We start from the raw sequence: 21,984 nt of genomic DNA, 5'->3' as shown, positions 1-21,984 counted from the left end.
CTCAAGCAAAGTTTCAAGAAAAATCCAGTTGTTTATTAGGAGGGTCATGTTGGCACGAACCAAGTGAAGCCAACTCTGATTTCACCCAATCTGCGCCTTGCCTCTGACCATGTTTCCTCCTCCCCCAATTTTTGTCATCAGTCAAATTCCCCAATGAAGCAATTTCACAGATCGTAGAAGTCACTCCCTCTGGTCATTACTGGTTTCTGTGGAGATGGCCTTCACTTTGGCTGGCTAAGATGTGTTTTGTTTTGACTGAGGTGTAAATTCCTCGATGCAGCTGCCAGACTCGATCCCCCTATGGCAACTTTGGAGCAGGTCAGGAAAGCTTTGCAAGTTGACAGAATCAACACTCAAGAAATAAGCTGCAGACTATCATTTGGTAGGGTAACAATAAAATAAAACAATATTATTTATAAGAGAGAAATTCATACCACCATGGTTAACTTCCACCAGTCTGCGGTACAAAATTGGAGAAGAGAAGTAGATCAAACAAAGATCCACTTCCATTTAAAGGGCAACATTCCATGAGAAGATTTTCATAATCCTGGAGACAAGTAAAGAAATTCTTCAAAGTAGGATTCCAAATTGCATACTTTAAGTAGGATACCAGATTGCATGCTTTAAGAGCAATCAGAAGAACCCAAATGTGGAAATATTTATTAGTTTTAATTGCCCATTTCAAAGGAACATTCAAAAGAATAGTTTATGTTCATAAATAAATGGCATTTCTACTTTTCTTGGATTTTTTTTTTGCCATATTATTTAACACACACACACACACACACACACACACACACACACACACACACACATCTATATATATCTATATATATCTATATATCTATATCTATATCTCTATCTCTATCTCTATCTCTATCTCTATCTCTATCTCTATCTCTATCTCTATCTCTATCTCTATCTCTATATCTATATCTATATCTATATCTATATCTATATCTATATCTATATCTATCTATCTATCTATCTATCTATCTATCTATCTATCTATCTATCTATCTATCTATATATACACCCTACGAAGAAGTAAGAAAATTGATATTGTACCTTTACAGGGAGGATACATAAGATATGGGTGTGGCCTACTGATGAAAGCAAACGAGCTAGAAATGGATCTATTTAGGTCTCCCACCTTGCAGTAAGAGCTTGCTAGCTGTTAGAAAAGAAAAAAGCCCAGAATCGAGTGGATGTGATTCTACTGAGCTGGAGCTACAAAAAACCTTGGTTATGTAGGGAAAACCTGGCTAGAAGAAAAACACACATAAACCCTACGAAGAAGTAAGAAAATATATATATTTATATATATATAAATATTTATATATATATATAAATATACTATTCACAGGATTTGTAGACATTCTAAAGTTTTAGATGCACATCATAAATAATCAAAAATAATTCTGTGCTCACAATGAAACAATTTAGTTGCAAATCCACACAAATTATTTTAATGTTGCCTTTCCACTATAAAGGAAATTTGCAATGATAGATGGAAATAAAGTGTCTTAAAAAGTCAATTCCTAAAGTAGAAATTTAGTTTAAATTTTTTTCTCAACAGAGGAGTAACCAAATTCTACCAGCATGTTGATAGGAATCCCAGATTCTTGACTAACGTCACTCATGGGTTCCATATCTATGACAGCTGCTCTGATGGAATGATGAGTTATTGGAACACTTTGGACCTGCTTTTCAGTTCGAATAGATTCCTCCCCAACTATAAATGGGGCACCAAGAAAACCTTTCTGGGCGTCATTGGAGCACTTAAAACCGATGCCTTCTACCACATTGCTGAGATTCTGAGTCTTTATCAGATTTCACAAGTAGGAAGCGAAAATAACATTTCTAACCAATTGGAAGGGTATATATTAGGAAAAAGGAAATTAGTGATTAGTGATCAAGGAAAAATAATGCCTATTTTTAGTGGAGGAGAAAATTCTGAATTGAGTGTCTCTTGGAGCCATGCTCTGTTTTGGAAATATCTCTTGTTTTAATGGGTCCAAAACCTGAAAAAAAGCTCATGACACAGCAACAACATTGTTAAAAAGGCATTAAGAGTTGTTAACCTAATCTTGCATAGCTTCTTCTCTGGTAATGTTGTACTACTAACTAGAGGATACAAAACATTTGCTAGACCAATTCTTGAATACAGCACATCTGTCTGGAACCTACATTGCATATTGGACATAAATACAATCGAGGGAGTCCAGAGATATTTTACGAGAAGAGTCCTTCATTCCTCTAACCGCAATAAAATACCTTATGCCACCAGACTCCAAATTTTGGTCTTAGACAAATTAGAACTATGCCGACTTCAGTCTGACCTAAGCATAGTATATAAAATTATCGGTCACAAAGTCCTACCTGTCAATGACTACTTCAGCTTCAACCACAACAATACATGAACAAATAAAAGATACAAACTCAAGGTAAATCGTTCCAAATTCTATTGCAGAAAATATGACTTCAGTAACAGAGTGGTCAGTGCCTGGAATGCACTACCTGACTCTGTGGTTTCTTCCCCAAACCCCCCAAATTTTAACCTTAAACTGTCTACTGTTGACCTCACCCCTTTCCTAAGAGGTCTGTAAGTGTTGTGGCCCACCAGCGGCCTGCGTGGATTGTGGCTGATCCTGACAACGAGGAGGCTGGTGTGGTGTCGCGCCAGCAGCCTGTGTAGCCGACGCTTGAGTTGGACAGCAAGGAGGCTGAAGAGGATCTGGTGGCAGAGGCAGAATCCCTTGGGAGTTGGGCGGCATAGAAATGCAACAAAATAAATAAATAAATAAGACTCAGCCAGGCCTTCAGAACCTCCAGAGGCTCCTTCAAGTGAAGAGAGTGAAGTGGAGGAGCCTTTTCTCAATGCTTAAGCACGTAGGGCTGCCAAAAGGCAGGAGTGGCTACTCAGGAGGAAGTCTCCTTGAGAGTAAGGCTTGGGGTTAATTGGCCACTCCCTTAGCCTATTTAAGTTAGCATACAGATAGCAAACATTGCTGGAAACAATGTTTGGTCCTACGCAGAGCATCTTGAGAGTGAGTTTTTTGTTACAACTTGGTTTCTGGGCTGATTGCCAACCCTTGTCGGACTTTGTTTAATCTCTGTAATTCATAGCAGGCTGATAAGGACATTTGTGGTTAAAGCCTGCATTTTGAAAGGGGTCTGTTTGTATTAAAAAGAGTTTTTGGAGCTGTGTGTGTGTGCTACACTTCTTGGGACCCCGTAGCTGGGGCAGAACAGTAAGGGGCGTGCATAAATGCACCAGCGTGCCTACTGTCCCTGTCCTAATATGCCTTTCTACTTACTCTTTTCATGTATTCAAATTATGTTTATACTTTTACCTGTTATCTTATGTATGCTTGACAAAAAAACTTATGAATTATGAATATATTCTCCAGGTTGGGTCAAAGTTTTCCCTATTGAGATTATAGATTTTAGGATGGAAAGACATGCTTATTTGAATAACACCAGTGGTGAAATCCAATTTTTTTTTATTACCGGTTCTGTGGGCGTGGCTTGGTGGGCGTGGTGTGGTGGGCATACAGGGGAAAGATGCTGCAAAATCTCCATTCCCACCCCACACTAGGTGAAGGATACTGCAAAATCTCCATTCCTACCCCACTCTGGGGCCAGCCAGAGATGGTATTTGCCAGTTCTCTGTACTGCTCAAAATTTCTGCTACTGGTTCTCTAGAACCTGTCAGAACCTACTGGATTTCACCCCTGAATAACACTCTCTGTAAGACTTGTATAATATTTTGACACAAGTGAAAAGAAAAACACCCTAAACTCACATTCGGTTTTTAGTGAAATTTTATATCTATGTGGTGATTTTTCACTGTAATCTTCTTCACGTTTTTCATGACATCCCATCTACAATAAGTACAATCTCTATAAGGCCCTGTATTTTTCAAAATTGCTGTTTTTTTTTTTGTTTGTTTGTTTTTTTACACTGATACACCCAGTTAACATTGTAGTCTCTATTTGATTCTATAAGTGGCTGGGAAATACTGCAATGGTTAATGAAAATTGAAGCATTAATTTTTTCTAAGCAAAAATTCTTCAGTTCCATGCTAAGCTAAATAATAGCTATTGCACATCTTGTTTATTATGAAGTAAATAATTAACTTTTCCTTGAAGAGTCCAAATTACTATAATGGGTTTATCTGCTTAAAGCTCCAGAGATTTTCAGGAAAGCAGTGAAACCAGAATGCATGGCTGAAAGATACTGTAAATGAACTCTGGTTCCATGAAGAACTTGAGGTTGTGAGAAGAATCAAACAGGGCTATTGAGTTTGTTTTCTGTTCTTTCTTTTATCAGACCATTTTCAGATTTGGGTTGTAGAAATCTCAGTCATTGCTTATTTCTGTATCTCCACTGAAGTTAAAGATTTAGATTGATGCTTTTCTCTTAGGCGGCGTGTTGGGAAAACACAGGATGCTAAGTCAGATTCATTGGTGTGGGTTGATCTGTTGGAGACCTCTTTTAGAAGATTTTTTAGCAGTTGATGCACTGTTTTTTCTGATGTTCCCCGTGATCAAAATGAAGGCACTCAAGTGTCCAGAGGTTGATCCTTTTCCGGTTCCACATGAATGGTACCAACCTGGTGATGTCCTCATTGGAGGGATGGCTTCACATATCATCTATGCCTTCAGAGAACATTTATTTTATGAACATCCTTCTCGGGAGCTCTATGGACTTTCAGAGTAAGCAAATCTCATATCTTTCTTCACCTAATGATCGTTTCTAGATATCTACATCAGTTTCTTTGACTCACAAGGGTCTCGAAGAAGGCAGATAAAGTCACAAGTCAAACCAAGCATTTCTTGATTTTTTCACCCTGAGATTTCAGATTTTATGCCTCTATGGAAATGAGGGAGTCTTTATATTATTTTGAAAAAAGTGGTACAAATATGAATTTGAATGTCTAAGGGACACCTAGATTACTAATGTGAGACAGCATATATAGCTCAGGTATAATCAAAACAATCTTTCATGATATCTAAGCTTGGTTATTTCATGCAGATATTTTATTATCAGGTTAGGTAATAAGTTTAGTGTTCCGAAGAGCATTGCAAAGCTTTTAATATGTTACCTACTTGGGAGGCAAAATATTTGAAAGGGAACGATCAAGCTCAGAAAGCACCACACACTTCAACACCTAGAATATAAATACATAAAGTAGGAATTCTTAATATAAGAAGAAAATGTTCAGAAATGATCACTCATCTCCATAAATGCAATGCAAAAATGGAAAAACGTTCTTTACAATTAACACATTTCCTCAGAAAAAGGAGGAAATGGAAGAACAAAAATGGTTAAAGAAGATTAAAATAAAGAAGCGGAATAAGTTTAGTTTCCTCTCTATGAAACAGAACACAACATCTTTCTCATTGGCCAATAATAGACAATCTAAAAATATAAATTACTGTATTGTTTAATGAATGACTTCCATGATACTTTGAAACAGTATAAAGGGAATTTAATCTTTTAAACCTTAGAAAGGATGGAAGGCTGAGTCAACCTTGAGCCTGGTGAGATTCGAACTTATAGTAATTGCAGACAGCTGGTGTTAATCACAATGCTATCAGTCTGCTGAGCCACCAGGCCCTGTATTCTTGGTGATCAATTAATTCATTCACTTTCTAAAACGAAACATTTTTTACTTACAGTCTGATTACAAAATTCTACCAACATCTCCTTTCCTTGGCCTTTGCTGTCAAGGAAATCAATGAGAATCAAGAAATCTTGCCCAATATTACCCTTGGGTTCCATATTCACGACAGTTATTATGATGCAAGGATGACTTTTCGGACCACCCTGGACCTGCTCTTCAAATCAGATAGATTTATGCCCAACTACAAATGTGGACTTCAGACAGATCTCGTGGCCATTATTGGAGGACTTGGATCAGAAACTTCATCCCATATGGCAGATATTGTAGAGTTCTACAAAATACCACAGGTGGGTCCAGGGATGAGGAAATTTCTCTAGTTCTTAATTAGTTAAGAGCCTTCTTAAGAATTTTTATTTATTTATTTATTTATTTTTATAAATACTTTATTGAGTTTTCCAAAACAAAAAGAAAATATACAATCTATCTCTCCTTTCGGAGGTACAGTGTTTATACAATATAGTGAAACAAAAGTTAAAAAAAAAGCTTCATCCTTAACTATACATTATTCTATACAAAATAACTATAATTCATGTGCCAGGTCAAATTCTAAAGTCATGTTTTCATCTTATTGTTCAACCAGTGATACCAAATACCCCATACATCATAATATTTTGAGTTGTCCTCGTTTTTTAACTCACTTGTCAGTTTCGCCATTTCTGCGCACTCTAGGATCTTATTTATTAGAGTTTCTTCTGATGGTATAAGTTTGTTTTTCCAGCATTTTGCGAAGGCTAATCTAGCCGCAGTTGTGATCTGGATTATCAGTTGGGTTTTATTATTGTTAAAGCCTTCTTCGGTTATGCCTAGGAGGAAAAGTTCTGGGGCTAGGACTACCTCCTGTCCCGTTATTTCACAGAGCCAGTGTCGGATTTTGGACCAGTACTTTTTAGTCTCTGGGCAAGTCCACCATAAGTGATAAAAGGTGCCGACCATTTTTCCACATTTCCAACATGTGGGAGAGAGATTTGGAAACATATTGGCTAGCCTTGCTGGGGCTAGATACCACCTGTGTAACAATTTGTAATGATTTTCCCTAAACGTTGTTGATTTGGTTATTTTGTAGCTTCTATTCCAAGCTATCTCCCAATCATTAAAATTTAGTCTATGTCCTAGATTTTTTTCCAAGATGTTCAGTTGATTTTTTGCTATGGACTCTGCCTTATCTTCATCTAATAGAAAGTTATAAATTTTTGTTAACATTTTTTTATCTGTTCCCCAAATAATTTTGTCAAAGTTTCCGTGTTTCGCTGCTATACCGAATTTGTCTCTATCTTTTTGGAATCTTGAGTTGATCTGAAAATAGTTCCACCAATCCAAGTTAAAGCCCTGATCCCTCAATAGATCCAGCGATTTAAGTTTCCCTTCTTCATCGAGGATGTCCTTGTATGTAACCCATTTATAATCATCTCTCCTGTTTGGAGCCGCCAACGCTTCCATGATGGAAAGCCAGTTGGGTACCTTGGTATAGATCCTCTGTCTAATTTCGACCCACGTGCGAAAAAGAGTCTCCCTGATTTTGTGTTTATGGAAATAGGATTTTTTCTTATTCTTTATATCCCAAAGGTAGGAGTGCCATCCTTCTAGGAGGTCATGTCCTTCCAAAATCAGGGTTCTCCTATCTTGTAACTTGATCCACTCCTTGATCCAGATTATTTTTGCTGCCTTTTGATATAGTTCCCAGTCAGGGAGCCCAAAACCTCCCAAATTCCTTTTCCCTTGGAGTATCTTGAAAGAAATCCTCGATTTCTTGCCCTCCCACAGAAAATTTCTAATATATTTGTTCAAGTCCAAAAAGAATTTTTTGTCTAATGATAACGGAATGTTTTGGAATAGGAACAAAATTTTAGGTAAGATATTCATTTTAATCGCTGCAATTTTACAAATCAGAGACAATTTGAGCTTTTTCCATCTTTCAAGGTCTTGATGTGTTTTCTGCAGAAGGGCAGAAGAGCCTTCTTAAGAATTTATTTTCATGTGTTTGTCTTCACAAAAATGTGATTGTAAGGAAATCTCATTCCATACTTAGCAAGACATTGAAAATTAAAATTAACTTGCACTGGTAAAGACAGATTTCAACTTGCTGGTATTTGATCATCTTCCAATTAGAAAAATAATAACAGAAATTTAGCTGCATTTTCAACCCTGTTGTACTGGAAACTAATTCATGAAGATGAACAGTTGGAAGAAAATCTAAATCACCTGTTGAATATCTTTTTGCTTTTCTTTTAGCTCCCATATGGATCCTTCCCTCCAAAAGAATTTCATATCAGTAAGTTTTCTTCTTTTTATTTTATGGCACCAAATGAACGTCTTGTATACATTGGGTTTATCCGATTGCTTCAACATTTTGGATGGAAATGGGTTGGACTCTTTGCTGTCAAAAATGAAAGTGGAGAACACTTTTTGAAGAAGCTACAGAAGATGCTTTCTCATCATGGAATCTGTCCAGCCTTCATACAAAGAATCCCTCCGCAGCTTTCATTGGATGAAGTCCATACATCCATACATGCAATTCAAAGTTTTTATATACATTTCACAGACATGAAAGCAAACGTATTTATTCTCTATGGAGAGTCTTATACACTTCTCTGGATCATTCCTCCCATATTTTTAAGCGATCCTGAAGATAAATTAAACATATCCCTTAGAAAGGTATGGATCACAACAAGTCAAGTGGACTTCATACTTACAGCAAATGTAAGGACCTGGAATCTCCAATTGTTTGATGGGGCCATTTCTTTTCAGATACATTCAGGTGAAGTTCTAGCCTTCAAAGAATTTCTGAAGTCTATAAACCCCTTTTGGAGACAAAGAGATGGATTTCTAAAAGGGTTTTGGGAGCAAGCATTTGACTGTTCCTTGTCTAATTCAGAAAGACCAACAATGGACATGGGAAAATGTACTGGGGAGGAGAATCTGGACAGTCTTCCTGGACCTCTCTTTGAAATGCAAATGACAGGTCATAGTTATAGCATCTATAACGGTATCTATGCTGTGGCTCATTCTTTGCAAGCTTTACTATCAAAAAAATCCAGTCAGAATAAAATATGGGTGAATAAAATCCCAGAAGCTCAAGATCTATCACCTTTTAAGGTAAAGTTGTCCAAGAAATGTAAAACATTAACTAGAAAGTGACTTGGATCACAAAATGAGCTGAAACATGTTTTCAGGCACAATATATCATTCAAATAGCTATGATTAAATTAATCAATCAATGATAAATACGTAAGGAAAGTACTATTCTTCTGCATTCATTAAATCCTACCACTGGGTTCCATTCCACTTTCTAACCAAGAGGACGATGTGAAATACTATTGACAGTAATATATTGCCTTTTTATATCCATGAAAATGGAAGGCAGTGCACTCATTACTGTATATAATGATACTCTCCATGTTAATTCTTGATTATTGTCCCATCAAGCTGCATACAGAAATTTGCAAAGAAAGGAAAATGTTTTATAGAATGTTTTATCCCACTATACTTTAAACTTCATCTTCCTCCTCCTCCTCCTCCTCCTCCTCCTCCTCCTCCTCCTCCTCCCCCCTCCTCTTCCTCCTTCTCCTCCTTCTTCCTCTGTAGCTGCACCCATTTCTTCAAAGCATTTCTTTCAATAACTCAGCAGGAGAAACAGTGTCCTTTAATGAGAACATGGAAATTGCAGAAGGATTTGACATCATCAACATGATCACCTTTTCAAACAAATCCATCCAGAGAGTGAAAGTTGGAAGATTAGATCCCAATGCTGCAGATGGAAATGAATTGATTATGAATGAAAATTTGATTGCATGGCACAAAGATTTTAACCAGGTATGGGTATTCTTGAATGGGTCAGATTGCTGCATACATTTTCCTAAAAAAATGTATCATGTTCCTCCATTATACCCAGTGAAGAAAAACTTGGTGAATCTCTTTGCAACTTTTAAAAAATGTTATTTATGAGGTATTCCAGTTTCTTATTTTATTTTTTAAAGAATATGCATTTCAAATGCCTCTAGGCAATTCTTGAATGGCACAAAAGTTTTAATGAAGTATGGACTGCAAGCATGTGGAATGTTTATATTTTGACATCTTCTTTAAACAATGAAAGAAATAGCTTAAATTATCTCCAAGGGATCTCTGCTGGCCATGATTCCCTTCATAAGATGATTAATTACCTCTATTTTCAAATGATTAACAACTCGGCAACTAATGGTGCAACATTTTTCATGTTATAAACAGGTTCTTCCAGTTTCTCTGTGCAATCAATACTGTCATTCTGGATCTTGGAAGAGACAATCTGAAGAGAAAAGCTTTTGCTGCTATGATTGTATGCCGTGTCCACAGGGGAAGATTTCTACCAAGATAGGTCAGTAATGAAATCCTTCAAATTTTGGAGACAATGGCTGCAAACAAATTGTTTTGTCATAAATTACGATTTTTCTATTTCTTACTAAAGATGATGTTTTCCACCTTCTAAAGCAGGGGTGTCAAACTCAAGGCCTGTCATGCCCACAGTGACCACGGCTACCCCGGGCCACACACACACACACACAAAACCCTCTGAGTTCAAACACAACCCTGATGCGGCCCTCAATAAAATTCAGTTTAACCCTGCTTCAAAACAAGGAACAAAGCAATCCCTATAAACCTCAGTTATTAATAATCTCTCATATTTGAGAATACTAAGATACTTCGCAAGATCCCAGCATTCATATATCCAATCTTTTCTGATATGACATTTTTGTCTCAGAATTCAAAATCCAAACTATTTATTTGGGTCCCTGAAGATGTCACCTGCAGGCCAAGGTATACATAGTGACCAAGGTCAAATTTTGGCCCAGCCATCTTTTATATGGTGGTCATCCATATGACTGTATGGATGGGGAGGAACAGGCTCAGACTCAACCCCTCCAAGACCGAGTGGCTGTGGCTTCCGGCGCCCCGATATAGTCAGCAGGTGCCATCGCTGACTATTGGGGGTGAATCTTTGCCCCCCACAGAGAGGGCTTGCAATCTGGGTGTCCTCCTGGACACACGGCTGTCTTTAGAAGAGCATATGACGGCCGTGGCCAGGGGGGCCTTTTATCAGGTTTGCCTGATTCGCCAGTTGCGGCCCTTTCTGGATCGGGATGCCCTGCGCACGGTCACTCACGCCCTTGTCACCTCCCGGCTGGACTATTGTAATGCTCTCTACATGGGGCTCCCCTTGAAGAGCACTCGGAGGCTCCAACTGGTCCAGAATGCGGCCGCGCGGGTGGTTATGGGTACAACTCGTTGCGCCCATGTGACACCCCTCCTGCGCGAGCTGCACTGGCTCCCAGTGGTCTTCCGGGTGCAATTCAAGGTGTTGGTTACCACCTTTAAAGAGCTCCATGGCATAGGACCCGGGTACCTTCGAGACCGACTTCTGCCACCAATAGCTTCCCACCGACCAGTCCGCTCCCACAGAGAGGGTCTCCTCAGGGTGCCATCGGCCAAGTTATGTCGACTGGCAACACCCAGGGGGAGGGCCTTCTCTGTGGGAGCCCCAGCCCTGTGGAATGAACTGCCCCCGGAAATGCGTAAGATCTCCGACCTCCGGGTGTTTCGCTGCGCACTGAAGACCCTGTTGTTCCGCCAGGCCGGGCTATTAACATAACGATTTTAAATTGGGGTATTTTAAATTTCTGGGATTTTAATTGGAGCCTAATTATTTAATGATTTTAAATTTTAATTGTTGTTTTGTTCTGTGTTTTTAAATAGGCTGTACACCGCCCTGAGTCCTTCGGGAGAAGGGCGGTATAGAAATAAAATTATTATTATTATTATTATTATTATTATTATTATTATTATTATTATTATTATTATTATTATTATTATTATTATTATTATTATTATTATTATTATTATCCAAAGCATTGTATGACACTGTAAAAGAGAAAATTGAAAACTATCTGCTTAACTATTGTAAAATTGGCTTAAAAAGTGTAATCATCAATATTGAAGAGAAGGAAAGAGTGATAGAGAGGGAGAGGGACTGCAACCCACCTTATTTTCTAAATTTCAGAAATTCTGATTGGAATTTCTGAATTTCTGACAAGGTCATGGCTAAGTAGGATTGGAAGGAATGTCAGTCTTCAAACAATATTATAGAACATATTGGAAAGAAATAGAAAGTAAATGACTTTCTTTTTGATCTTTTTATCCAGATACAGAAGATTGTTTCAAATGTCCTGAGGATCAGTATCCAAGTCAAAAGCAAGATCGATGCCTTAACAAAACAATGCATTTCCTGTCCTTTGAAGAACCTTTAGGGATCAGTCTGGCCTCAGCTGCTGTTTCCTTTTCCTTCATGACAATCAGTGTGCTTGGAATTTTCCTTAAGCGGAGAGATACCCCCATCGTCAAAGCCAACAACCGGGACCTCACTTACACTCTCCTTATCGCCCTTCTGCTCTGCTTTCTCTCTTCCTTGTTATTCCTTGGTCAGCCAGGGAAAGTAACTTGTCTTCTCCGGCAACCAGCATTCAGCATTATCTTCTCAGCAGCTGTTTCTTGTGTGTTAGCTAAAACTATTACCGTGGTTGTCGCTTTCATAGCTACTAAGCCAGGTTCTTCAATGAGAAAATGGGTGGGGAAAAGATTGGCTCTTTCCATTATCCTTTCTTGTTCTTTTCTTCAAACAGGTCTTTGCATTCTGTGGCTGGCAACATCTCCTCCATTCCCTGAGTTAGACATGAATTCCCTTACAGAAACCATGATTTTGCAATGCAATGAAGGCTCTATCTTCATGTTCTATTGTGTCCTGGGCTATCTGGGCTTCTTGGCTATTGCCAGCTTCACTGTGGCTTTCCTTGCCCGTAATTTACCTGGCAGCTTTAATGAAGCCAAGTTCATCACTTTCAGCATGTTGATTTTCTGCAGTGTGTGGATCTCCTTTGTTCCAACTTATCTGAGTACCAATGGAAAAGCCATGGTGGCTGTGGAGATCTTCTCCATCTTGTCCTCCAGTGCTGGGTTATTGGGATGCATCTTTTTCCCAAAATGCTTCATCATTGTTCTTAAACCAGAACTAAACACTAAGAAAGGACTAATAAAATAAAGTTATTGTATCATAGGCGTGTTATATTTTTTCCAACAATACTGAGTTTAAATGAGATGGTGATATTCAATTAAGAGTTAATTATATAATTTCAGAGTTTATTTATTCATTTATTTCTTATGGCATATAACGAATGAGCAATATTTCTCAACCTTGACAGGTTTAAACTGTATGGACTTTGACTCCCAGAATTCCCCAGTCAAAATATAAAACACCAGAACAGTGAATTATTTTGAAAATGCACAATATGAATGATGAATAAAATTATGGGAAAAAATTAAAAATGTATTAGCAGTTATTAGAGTAGCTAAGCCTATGGCCTGGATAGCAATATCCTCAAGATGATGCAGTTCATGCCGGTAACCAGGGAACCTCCAGTGGGGCATTTCCTCCCAATAAGATGGAAAGCTTCCAAGACATTCTCACAGTCACATTTAGTCCCCATTTGGATTTCCAATATTGATACCTGCCATTGTCGGTTTGGATCTGAATGAGTGCTGTCTATTTTTCCCTTGGAAGAACAAAGCCAGAAGGGTATTGAACTGTATCAGATAATAAATCAAATGGAACTGGTTAGAAGTTGCCCATTCCTGGCAACTTACTGTCTCAATATCAATTAAATATTAATTGCTGTCCAGGTTACCATGGTGGATTACAAGATATGAGTCTGAATATTAGATCATGATAATCCTCATGTATGGGTAATAATCAGATTTGCCTCACATTTTTTTCCACTCCCTTTTTAAAACTGTCTTCTAAGGTGTGTGGATGGTGTGTTAGATAGTACTGGCCATTTGGAAAGCATCAATTCCATAGCTCCTGCCATTAGCCTCATGGTATGGAAAATGTGATGACCCAGGATGTGGCACAAAGGCAACACAGCCAGAATATAATTACTCTTTTGAATAGGTGGATGTCCAGTCTTTTCTTAGAAACCTCCAGTGATGAAGCACCTACAACTTCTGAAGGCAAAGCTGTTCCACTCGATAATTTTCCTCACTGTTAGGAAGTTTCTCCTTAATCAGGTTGCTTCTCTCCTTGATTAGTTCCATCCATTGTTTCATGTTTTGCCTTCTGGTGCTTTGGAAAAATAAGTTTGGAAAAATAAATAAGACACCCCCCCCACACTTCTATGTGGCAGCTTAATAAGATAAAGAAAATCCTGAAGTGTTGGATTATATTTTTCTCTTAAAATCAACTGTGAACAATAAAGAGTTCCGACCGATGCCCTAATGAAATCAGGAATCTCAAGCAAAGTTTCAAGAAAAATCCAGTTGTTTATTAGGAGCATCATGTTGGGACGAACCAAGTGAAGCCAACTCTGACTTCACCCAATCTGCACCTTGCCTCTGACCATGTTTCCTCCTCCCCCAATTTTTGTCGTCAGTCAAATTTCCCAACGAAGCAATTTTGCAGGTCATAGACTGGTCCGGTCATTACTGGTTTCTGTGGAGATGGCCTTGACTTTGGCTGGCTAGGATGTGTTTTGTTTTGACTGAGGTGTAAATTCCTCGATGCAGCTGTCAACTGGATCCCCCTATGGCAACTTTGGAGCTGGTCAGGAAAGCTTTGCAAGTTGACAGAATCAACACTCAAGAAATAAGCTGCAGACTATCATTTGGTAGGGTAACAATAAAATAAAACAATATTATTTATAAGAGAGAAATTCATACCACCATGGTTAACTTCCACCAGGCTGCGGTACAAAATTGGAGAAGAGAAGTAGATCAAACAAAGATCCACTTCCATTTAAAGGGCAACATTCCATGAGCAGATTTTCATAATCCTGGAGACAAGTAAAGAAATTCTTCAAAGTAGGATTCCAAATTGCATACTTTAAGTAGGATACCAGGTTGCATACTTTAAGAGCAACCAGAAGAACCCAAATGTGGAAATATTTATTAGTTTTAATTGCCCATTTCAAAGGAACATTGAAAAGAATAGTTTATGTTCATAAATAAATGGCATTTCCACTTTTCTTGGATTTTTTTTTTTGCCATATTATTTAACATACATACATACATACATACATATGTATGTATGTATGTATGTATGTATGTATGTATGTATGTATGAATGTATGTTTGTATGTATGTTAAATAATATGGCAAATATATATATATATATGCATATTCTTTCTAGCCAGGTTTTACCTACGTAAACTAGGTTGTTCTGCAGCCCTGGTTCTGTGAAATCTCATTCACAAGTTTCTGGGCCTTTTTTTTGCTGACAAACTGCAACTCTGTGTTGCTCTCTGGGAGACTCAGATAGCTATTTCTGCCTTATAAGGCTTCATCAGTGAGCCACACCCACTTCTCAGATATCCTCCCTGTAAAGGAACAATGTGTCTTTTTTCTTTTTCGTAGGCTTTTATGTGCAGTAAGAGCTTGCTAGCTGTTAGAAAAGAAAAAAGCCCAGAATCGAGTGGATGTGATTCTACTGAGCTGGAGCTACAAAAAACCTTGGTTACGTAGGGAAAACCTGGCTAGAAGAAAAACACACATAAACCCTACGAAGAAGTAAGAAAATATATATATATATATATATATATATATATATATATATATATATATATATATATATATATATATATATATATATATATGTTTTTCTTCTAGCCAGGTTTTCCCTACGTAGCCAAGGTTTTTTTTGTAGCTCCAGCTCAGTAGAATCTCATCTACTCGGTTCTGGGCTTTTTTCTTTTCTAACACCTAGCAAGCTCTCACTGCTAGGTGGGAGACCTAAATAGATCCATTTCTAGCTCGTTAGCTGTCATCAGTAGGCCACACCCATCTCCTCCCTGTAAAGGCATAGTATCAATTTTCTTACTTCTTCGTAGGGTTTATGTGTGTTTTTCTTCTAGCCAGTGAGAGCTTGCTAGGTGTTAGAAAAGAAAAAAGCCCAGAACCGAGTAGATGAGATTCTACTGAGCTGGAGCTACAAAAAAACCTTGGCTACGTAGGGAAAACCTGGCTAGAAGAAAAACACACATAAACCCTACGAAGAAGTAAGAAAATTGATATATATATATATATATATATATATATATATATATATATATATATATATATATATATATATATATATATATATATAAATATACTATTCGCAGGATTTGTAGACATTCTAAAGTTTTAGATGCACATCATAAATAATCAGAAATAATTCTGTGCTCACGATGAAACAATTTAGTTGCAAATCCACACAAATTATTTTAATGTTGCCTTTCCACTATAAAGGAAATTTGTAATGATAGATGGAAATAAAGTGTCTTAACAAGTCAATTCCTAAAGTAGAAATTTAGTTTAAATTTTTTTCTCAACAGAGGAGTAACCAAATTCTACCAGCATATTGATAGGAATCCCAGATTCTTGACTAACGTCACTCATGGGTTCCATATCTATGACAGCTGCTCTGATGGAATGATGAGTTATTGGAACACTTTGGACCTGCTTTTCAGTTCGAATAGATTCCTCCCCAACTATAAATGGGGCACCAAGAAAACCTTTCTGGGCGTCATTGGAGCACTTAAAACCGATGCCTTCTACCACATTGCTGAGATTCTGAGTCTTTATCAGATTTCACAAGTAGGAAGTGAAAATAACATTTCTAACCAATTGGAAGGGTATATATTAGGAAAAAGGAAATTAGTGATTAGTGATCAAGGAAAAATAATGTCTATTTTTAGTGGAGGAGAAAATTCTGAATTGAGTGTCTCTTGGAGCCATGCTCTGTTTTGGAAATATCTCTTGTTTTAATGGGCCCAGCACCTGAAAAAAAGCTCATGACACAGCAACAACATTGCTAAAAAGGCATTAAGAGTTGTTAACCTAATCTTGCGTAGCTTCTTCTCTGGTAATGTTGTACTACTAACTAGAGGATACAAAACATTTGCTAGACCAATTCTTGAATACAGCTCATCTGTCTGGAACCTGCATTGCATATTGGACATAAATACAATCGAGGGAGTCCAGAGATATTTTACGAGAAGAGTCCTTCATTCCTCTAACCGCAATAAAATACCTTATGCCACCAGACTCCAAATTTTGGTCTTAGACAAATTAGAACTATGCCGACTTCAGTCTGACCTAAGCATAGTATATAAAATTATCGGTCACAAAGTCCTACCTGTCAATGACTACTTCAGCTTCAACCACAACAATACATGAACAAATAAAAGATACAAACTCAAGGTAAATCGTTCCAAATTCTATTGCAGAAAATATGACTTCAGTAACAGAGTGGTCAGTGCCTGGAATGCACTACCTGACTCTGTGGTTTCTTCCCCAAACCCCCCAAATTTTAACCTTAAACTGTCTACTGTTGACCTCACCCCTTTCCTAAGAGGTCTGTAAGTGTTGTGGCCCACCAGCGGCCTGCGTGGATTGTGGCTGATCCTGACAACGAGGAGGCTGGTGTGGTGTCGCGCCAGCAGCCTGTGTAGCCGACGCTTGAGTTGGACAGCAAGGAGGCTGAAGAGGATCTGGTGGCAGAGGCAGAATCCCTTGGGAGTTGGGCGGCATAGAAATGCAACAAAATAAATAAATAAATAAGACTCAGCCAGGCCTTCAGAACCTCCAGAGGCTCCTTCAAGTGAAGAGAGTGAAGTGGAGGAGCCTTTTCTCAATGCTTAAGCACGTAGGGCTGCCAAAAGGCAGGAGTGGCTACTCAGGAGGAAGTCTCCTTGAGAGTAAGGCTTGGGGTTAATTGGCCACTCCCTTAGCCTATTTAAGTTAGCATACAGATTGCAAACGTTGCTGGAAACAACGTTTGGTCCTATGCAGAGCATTTTGAGAGTGAGTTTTTTGTTACAACTTGGTTTCTGGGCTGATTGCCAACCCTTGTCGGACTTTGTTTAATCTCTGTAATTCATAGCAGGCTGATAAGGACATTTGTGGTTAAAGCCTGCATTTTGAAAGGGGTCTGTTTGTATTAAACAGAGTTTTTGGAGCTGTGTGTGTGTGCTACACTTCTTGGGACCCCGTAGCTGGGGCAGAACAGTAAGGGGCGTGCATAAATGCACCAGCGTGCCTACTGTCCCTGTCCTAATATGCCTTTCTACTTACTCTTTTCATGTATTCAAATTATGTTTATACTTTTATCTTATGTATGCTTGACAAAAAAACTTATGAATTATGAATATATTCTCCAGGTTGGGTCAAAGTTTTCCCTATTGAGATTATAGATTTTAGGATGGAAAGACATGCTTATCTGAATAACACCAGTGGTGAAATCCAATTTTTTTTTATTACCGGTTCTGTGGGCGTGGCTTGGTGGGCGTGGTGTGGTGGGCATACAGGGGAAAGATGCTGCAAAATCTCCATTCCCACCCCACACCAGGTGAAGGATACTGCAAAATCTCCATTCCTACCCCACTCTGGGGCCAGCCAGAGATGGTATTTGCCAGTTCTCCGTACTGCTCAAACTTTCTGCTACTGGTTCTCTAGAACCTGTCAGAACCTACTGGATTTCACCCCTGAATAACACTCTCTGTAAGACTTGTATAATATTTTGACACAAGTGAAAAGAAAAACACCCTAAACTCACATTCGGTTCTTAGTGAAATTTTATATCTATGGGGTGATTTTTCACTGTAATCTTTTTCACGTTTTTCATGACATCCCATCTTCAATAAGTACAATCTCTATAAGGCCCTGTATTTATCAAAATTGCTGTTTTGTTTTTGTTTTTGATTTTTTTGGTTTTTTTACACTGATACACCCAGTTAACGTTGTAGTCTCTATTTGATTCTATAAGTGGCTGGGAAATACTGCAATGGTTAATGAAAATTGAAGCATTATTTTTTTCCAAGCAAAAATTCTTCAGTTCCATGCTAAGCTAAATAATAGCTATTGCACATCTTGTTTATTATGAAGTAAATAATTAACTTTTCCTTGAAGAGTCCAAATTACTATAATGGGTTTATCTGCTTAAAGCTCCAGAGATTTTCAGGAAAGCAGTGAAACCAGAATGCATGGCTGAAAGATGCTGTAAATGAACTCTGGTTCCATGAAGAGCTTGAGGTGGTGAGAAGAATCAAACAGGGCTATTGAGTTTGTTTTCTCCAGCATCTGTTCTTTCTTTGATCAGACCAATTTCAGATTTGGGTTGTAGAAATCTCAGTCATTGCTTATTTCTGTATCTCCACTGAAGTTAAAGATTTAGATTGATGCTTTTCTCTTAGGCGGCGTATTGGGAAAACCCAGGATGCTAAGTCAGATCCATTGGTGTGGGTTGATCTGTTGGAGACCTCTTTTAGAAGATTTTTTAGCAGTTGATGCACTGTTTTTTCTGATGTTCCCCGTGATCAAAATGAAGGCACTCAAGTGTCCAGAGGTTGATCCTTTTCCGGTTCCACATGAATGGTACCAACCTGGTGATGTCCTCATTGGAGGGATGGCTTCACATATCATCTATGCCTTCAGAGAACATTTATTTTATGAACATCCTTCTCGGGAGCTCTATGGACTTTCAGAGTAAGCAAATCTCATATCTTTCTTCACCTAATGATCGTTTCTAGATATCTACATCAGTTTCTTTGACTCACAAGGGTCTCGAAGAAGGCAGATAAAGTCACAAGTCAAACCAAGCATTTCTTGATTTTTCACCCCTGAGATTTCAGATTTTATGCCTCTATGGAAATGAGGGAGTCTTTATATTATTTTGAAAAAAGTGGTACAAATATGAATTTGAATGTCTAAGGGACACCTAGATTACTAATGTCAGACAGCATATATAGCTCAGGTATAATCAAAACAATCTTTCATGATATCTAAGCTTGGTTATTTCATGCAGATATTTTATTATCAGGTTAGGTAATAAGTTTAGTGTTCCGAAGAGCATTGCAAAGCTTTTAATATGTTACCTACTTGGGAGGCAAAATATTTGAAAGGGAACGATCAAGCTCAGAAAGCACCACACACTTCAACAACTAGAATATAAATACATAAAGTAGGAATTCTTAATATAAGAAGAAAATGTTCAGAAATGATCACTCATCTCCATAAATGCAATGCAAAAATGGAAAAACGTTCTTTACAATTAACACATTTCCTCAGAAAAAGGAGGAAATGGAAGAACAAAAATGGTTAAAGAAGATTAAAATAAAGAAGCGGAATAAGTTTAGTTTCCTCTCTATGAAACAGAACACAACATCTTTCTCATTGGCCAATAATAGACAATCTAAAAATATAAATTACTGTATTGTTTAATGAATGACTTCCATGATACTTTGAAACAGTATAAAGGGAATTTAATCTTTTAAATTCCGATCACAGGTACAAATGGCTATTTTTTTATTATTTTTTTTAATTTGATTTATATGCCGCCCTTCTTGGGAGACTCAGGGCGGCTTACAATGCGTTAAGCAATAGCCTTCATACTTTTGTATATTTATACAAAGTCAGCTTATTGCCCCCACAAACTGGGTCCTCAATTTACCTACCTTAGAAAGGATGGAAGGCTGAGTCAACCTTGAGCCTGGTGAGATTCGAACTTATAGTAATTGCAGACAGCTGGTGTTAATCACAATGCTATCAGTCTGCTGAGCCACCAGGCCCTGTATTCTTGGTGATCAATTAATTCATTCACTTTCTAAAACGAAACATTTTTTACTTACAGTCTGATTACAAAATTCTACCAACATCTCCTTTCCTTGGCCTTTGCTGTCAAGGAAATCAATGAGAATCAAGAAATCTTGCCCAATATTACCCTTGGGTTCCATATTCACGACAGTTATTATGATGCAAGGATGACTTTTCGGACCACCCTGGACCTGCTCTTCAAATCAGATAGATTTATGCCCAACTACAAATGTGGACTTCAGACAGATCTCGTGGCCATTATTGGAGGACTTGGATCAGAAACTTCATCCCATATGGCAGATATTGTAGAGTTCTACAAAATACCACAGGTAGGTCCAGGGATGAGGACATTTCTCTAGTTCTTAATTAGTTAAGAGCCTTCTTAAGAATTTTTATTTATTTATTTATTTATTTTTATAAATACTTTATTGAGTTTTCCAAAACAAAAAGAAAATATACAATCTATCTCTCCTTTCGGAGGTACAGTGTTTATACAATATAGTGAAACAAAAGTTAAAAAAAAAGCTTCATCCTTAACTATACATTATTCTATACAAAATAACTATAATTCATGTGCCAGGTCAAATTCTAAAGTCATGTTTTCATCTTATTGTTCAACCAGTGATACCAAATACCCCATACATCATAATATTTTGAGTTGTCCTCGTTTTTAAACTCACTTGTCAGTTTCGCCATTTCTGCGCACTCTAGGATCTTATTTATTAGAGTTTCTTCTGAGGGTATAAGTTTGTTTTTCCAGCGTTTTGCGAAGGCTAATCTAGCCGCAGTTGTGATCTGGATTATCAGTTGGGTTTTATTATTGTTAAAGCCTTCTTCGGTTATGCCTAGGAGGAAAAGTTCTGGGGCTAGGACTACCTCCTGTCCCGTTATTTCACAGAGCCAGTGTCGGATTTTGGACCAGTACTTTTTAGTCTCTGGGCAAGTCCACCATAAGTGATAAAAGGTGCCGACCATTTTTCCACATTTCCAACATGTGGGAGAGAGATTTGGAAACATCTTGGCTAGCCTTGCTGGGGCTAGATACCACCTGTGTAACAATTTGTAATGATTTTCCCTAAACGTTGTCGATTTGGTTATTTTGTAGTTTCTATTCCAAGCTATCTCCCAATCATTAAAATTTAGTCTATGTCCTAGATTTTTTTCCCAGATGTTCAGTTGATTTTTTGCTATGGACTCTGCCTTATCTTCATCTAATAGAAAGTTGTAAATTTTTGTTAACATTTTTTATCTGCTCCCCAAATAATTTTGTCAAAGTTTCCGTGTTTCGCTGCTATACCGAATTTGTCTCTATCTTTTTGGAATCTTGAGTTGATCTGAAAATAGTTCCACCAATCCAAGTTAAAGCCCTGATCCCTCAATAGATCCAGCGATTTAAGTTTCCCTTCTTCATCGAGGATGTCCTTGTATGTACCCCATTTATAATCATCTCTCCTGTTTGGAGCCGCCAACGCTTCCATAATGGAAAGCCAGTTGGGTACCTTGGTATAGATCCTCTGTCTAATTTCGACCCACGTGCGAATAAGAGTCTCCCTGATTTTGTGTTTATGGAAATAGGATTTTTTCTTATTCTTTATATCCCAAAGGTAGGAGTGCCATCCTTCTAGGAGGTCATGTCCTTCCAAAAT

General features: G+C 37.9%; 1 protein-coding gene across 1 annotated transcript; it reads left to right on the top strand.

Moving 5' to 3' along the window:
- Positions 1–4,557: 4,557 nt before the first annotated feature.
- On the top strand, positions 4,558–12,755 carry LOC139324320 (vomeronasal type-2 receptor 26-like). The gene is made up of 6 exons (XM_070954043.1): positions 4,558–4,721; positions 5,688–5,979; positions 7,922–8,785; positions 9,275–9,502; positions 9,914–10,040; positions 11,863–12,755. The coding sequence occupies exons 1-6, from the start codon at positions 4,558–4,560 to the stop codon at positions 12,753–12,755; spliced, it is 2,568 nt and encodes an 855-aa protein (XP_070810144.1).
- Positions 12,756–21,984: the final 9,229 nt, after the last annotated feature.

Source organism: Pituophis catenifer, unplaced genomic scaffold, assembly GCF_029215685.1.
Source record: "Pituophis catenifer annectens isolate HBS135680 unplaced genomic scaffold, rPitCat1.0.hap2 SCAF_15, whole genome shotgun sequence".
NCBI lineage: Eukaryota > Metazoa > Chordata > Lepidosauria > Squamata > Colubridae > Pituophis > Pituophis catenifer.
This window is presented reverse-complemented; position numbering and strand designations above follow the sequence as displayed.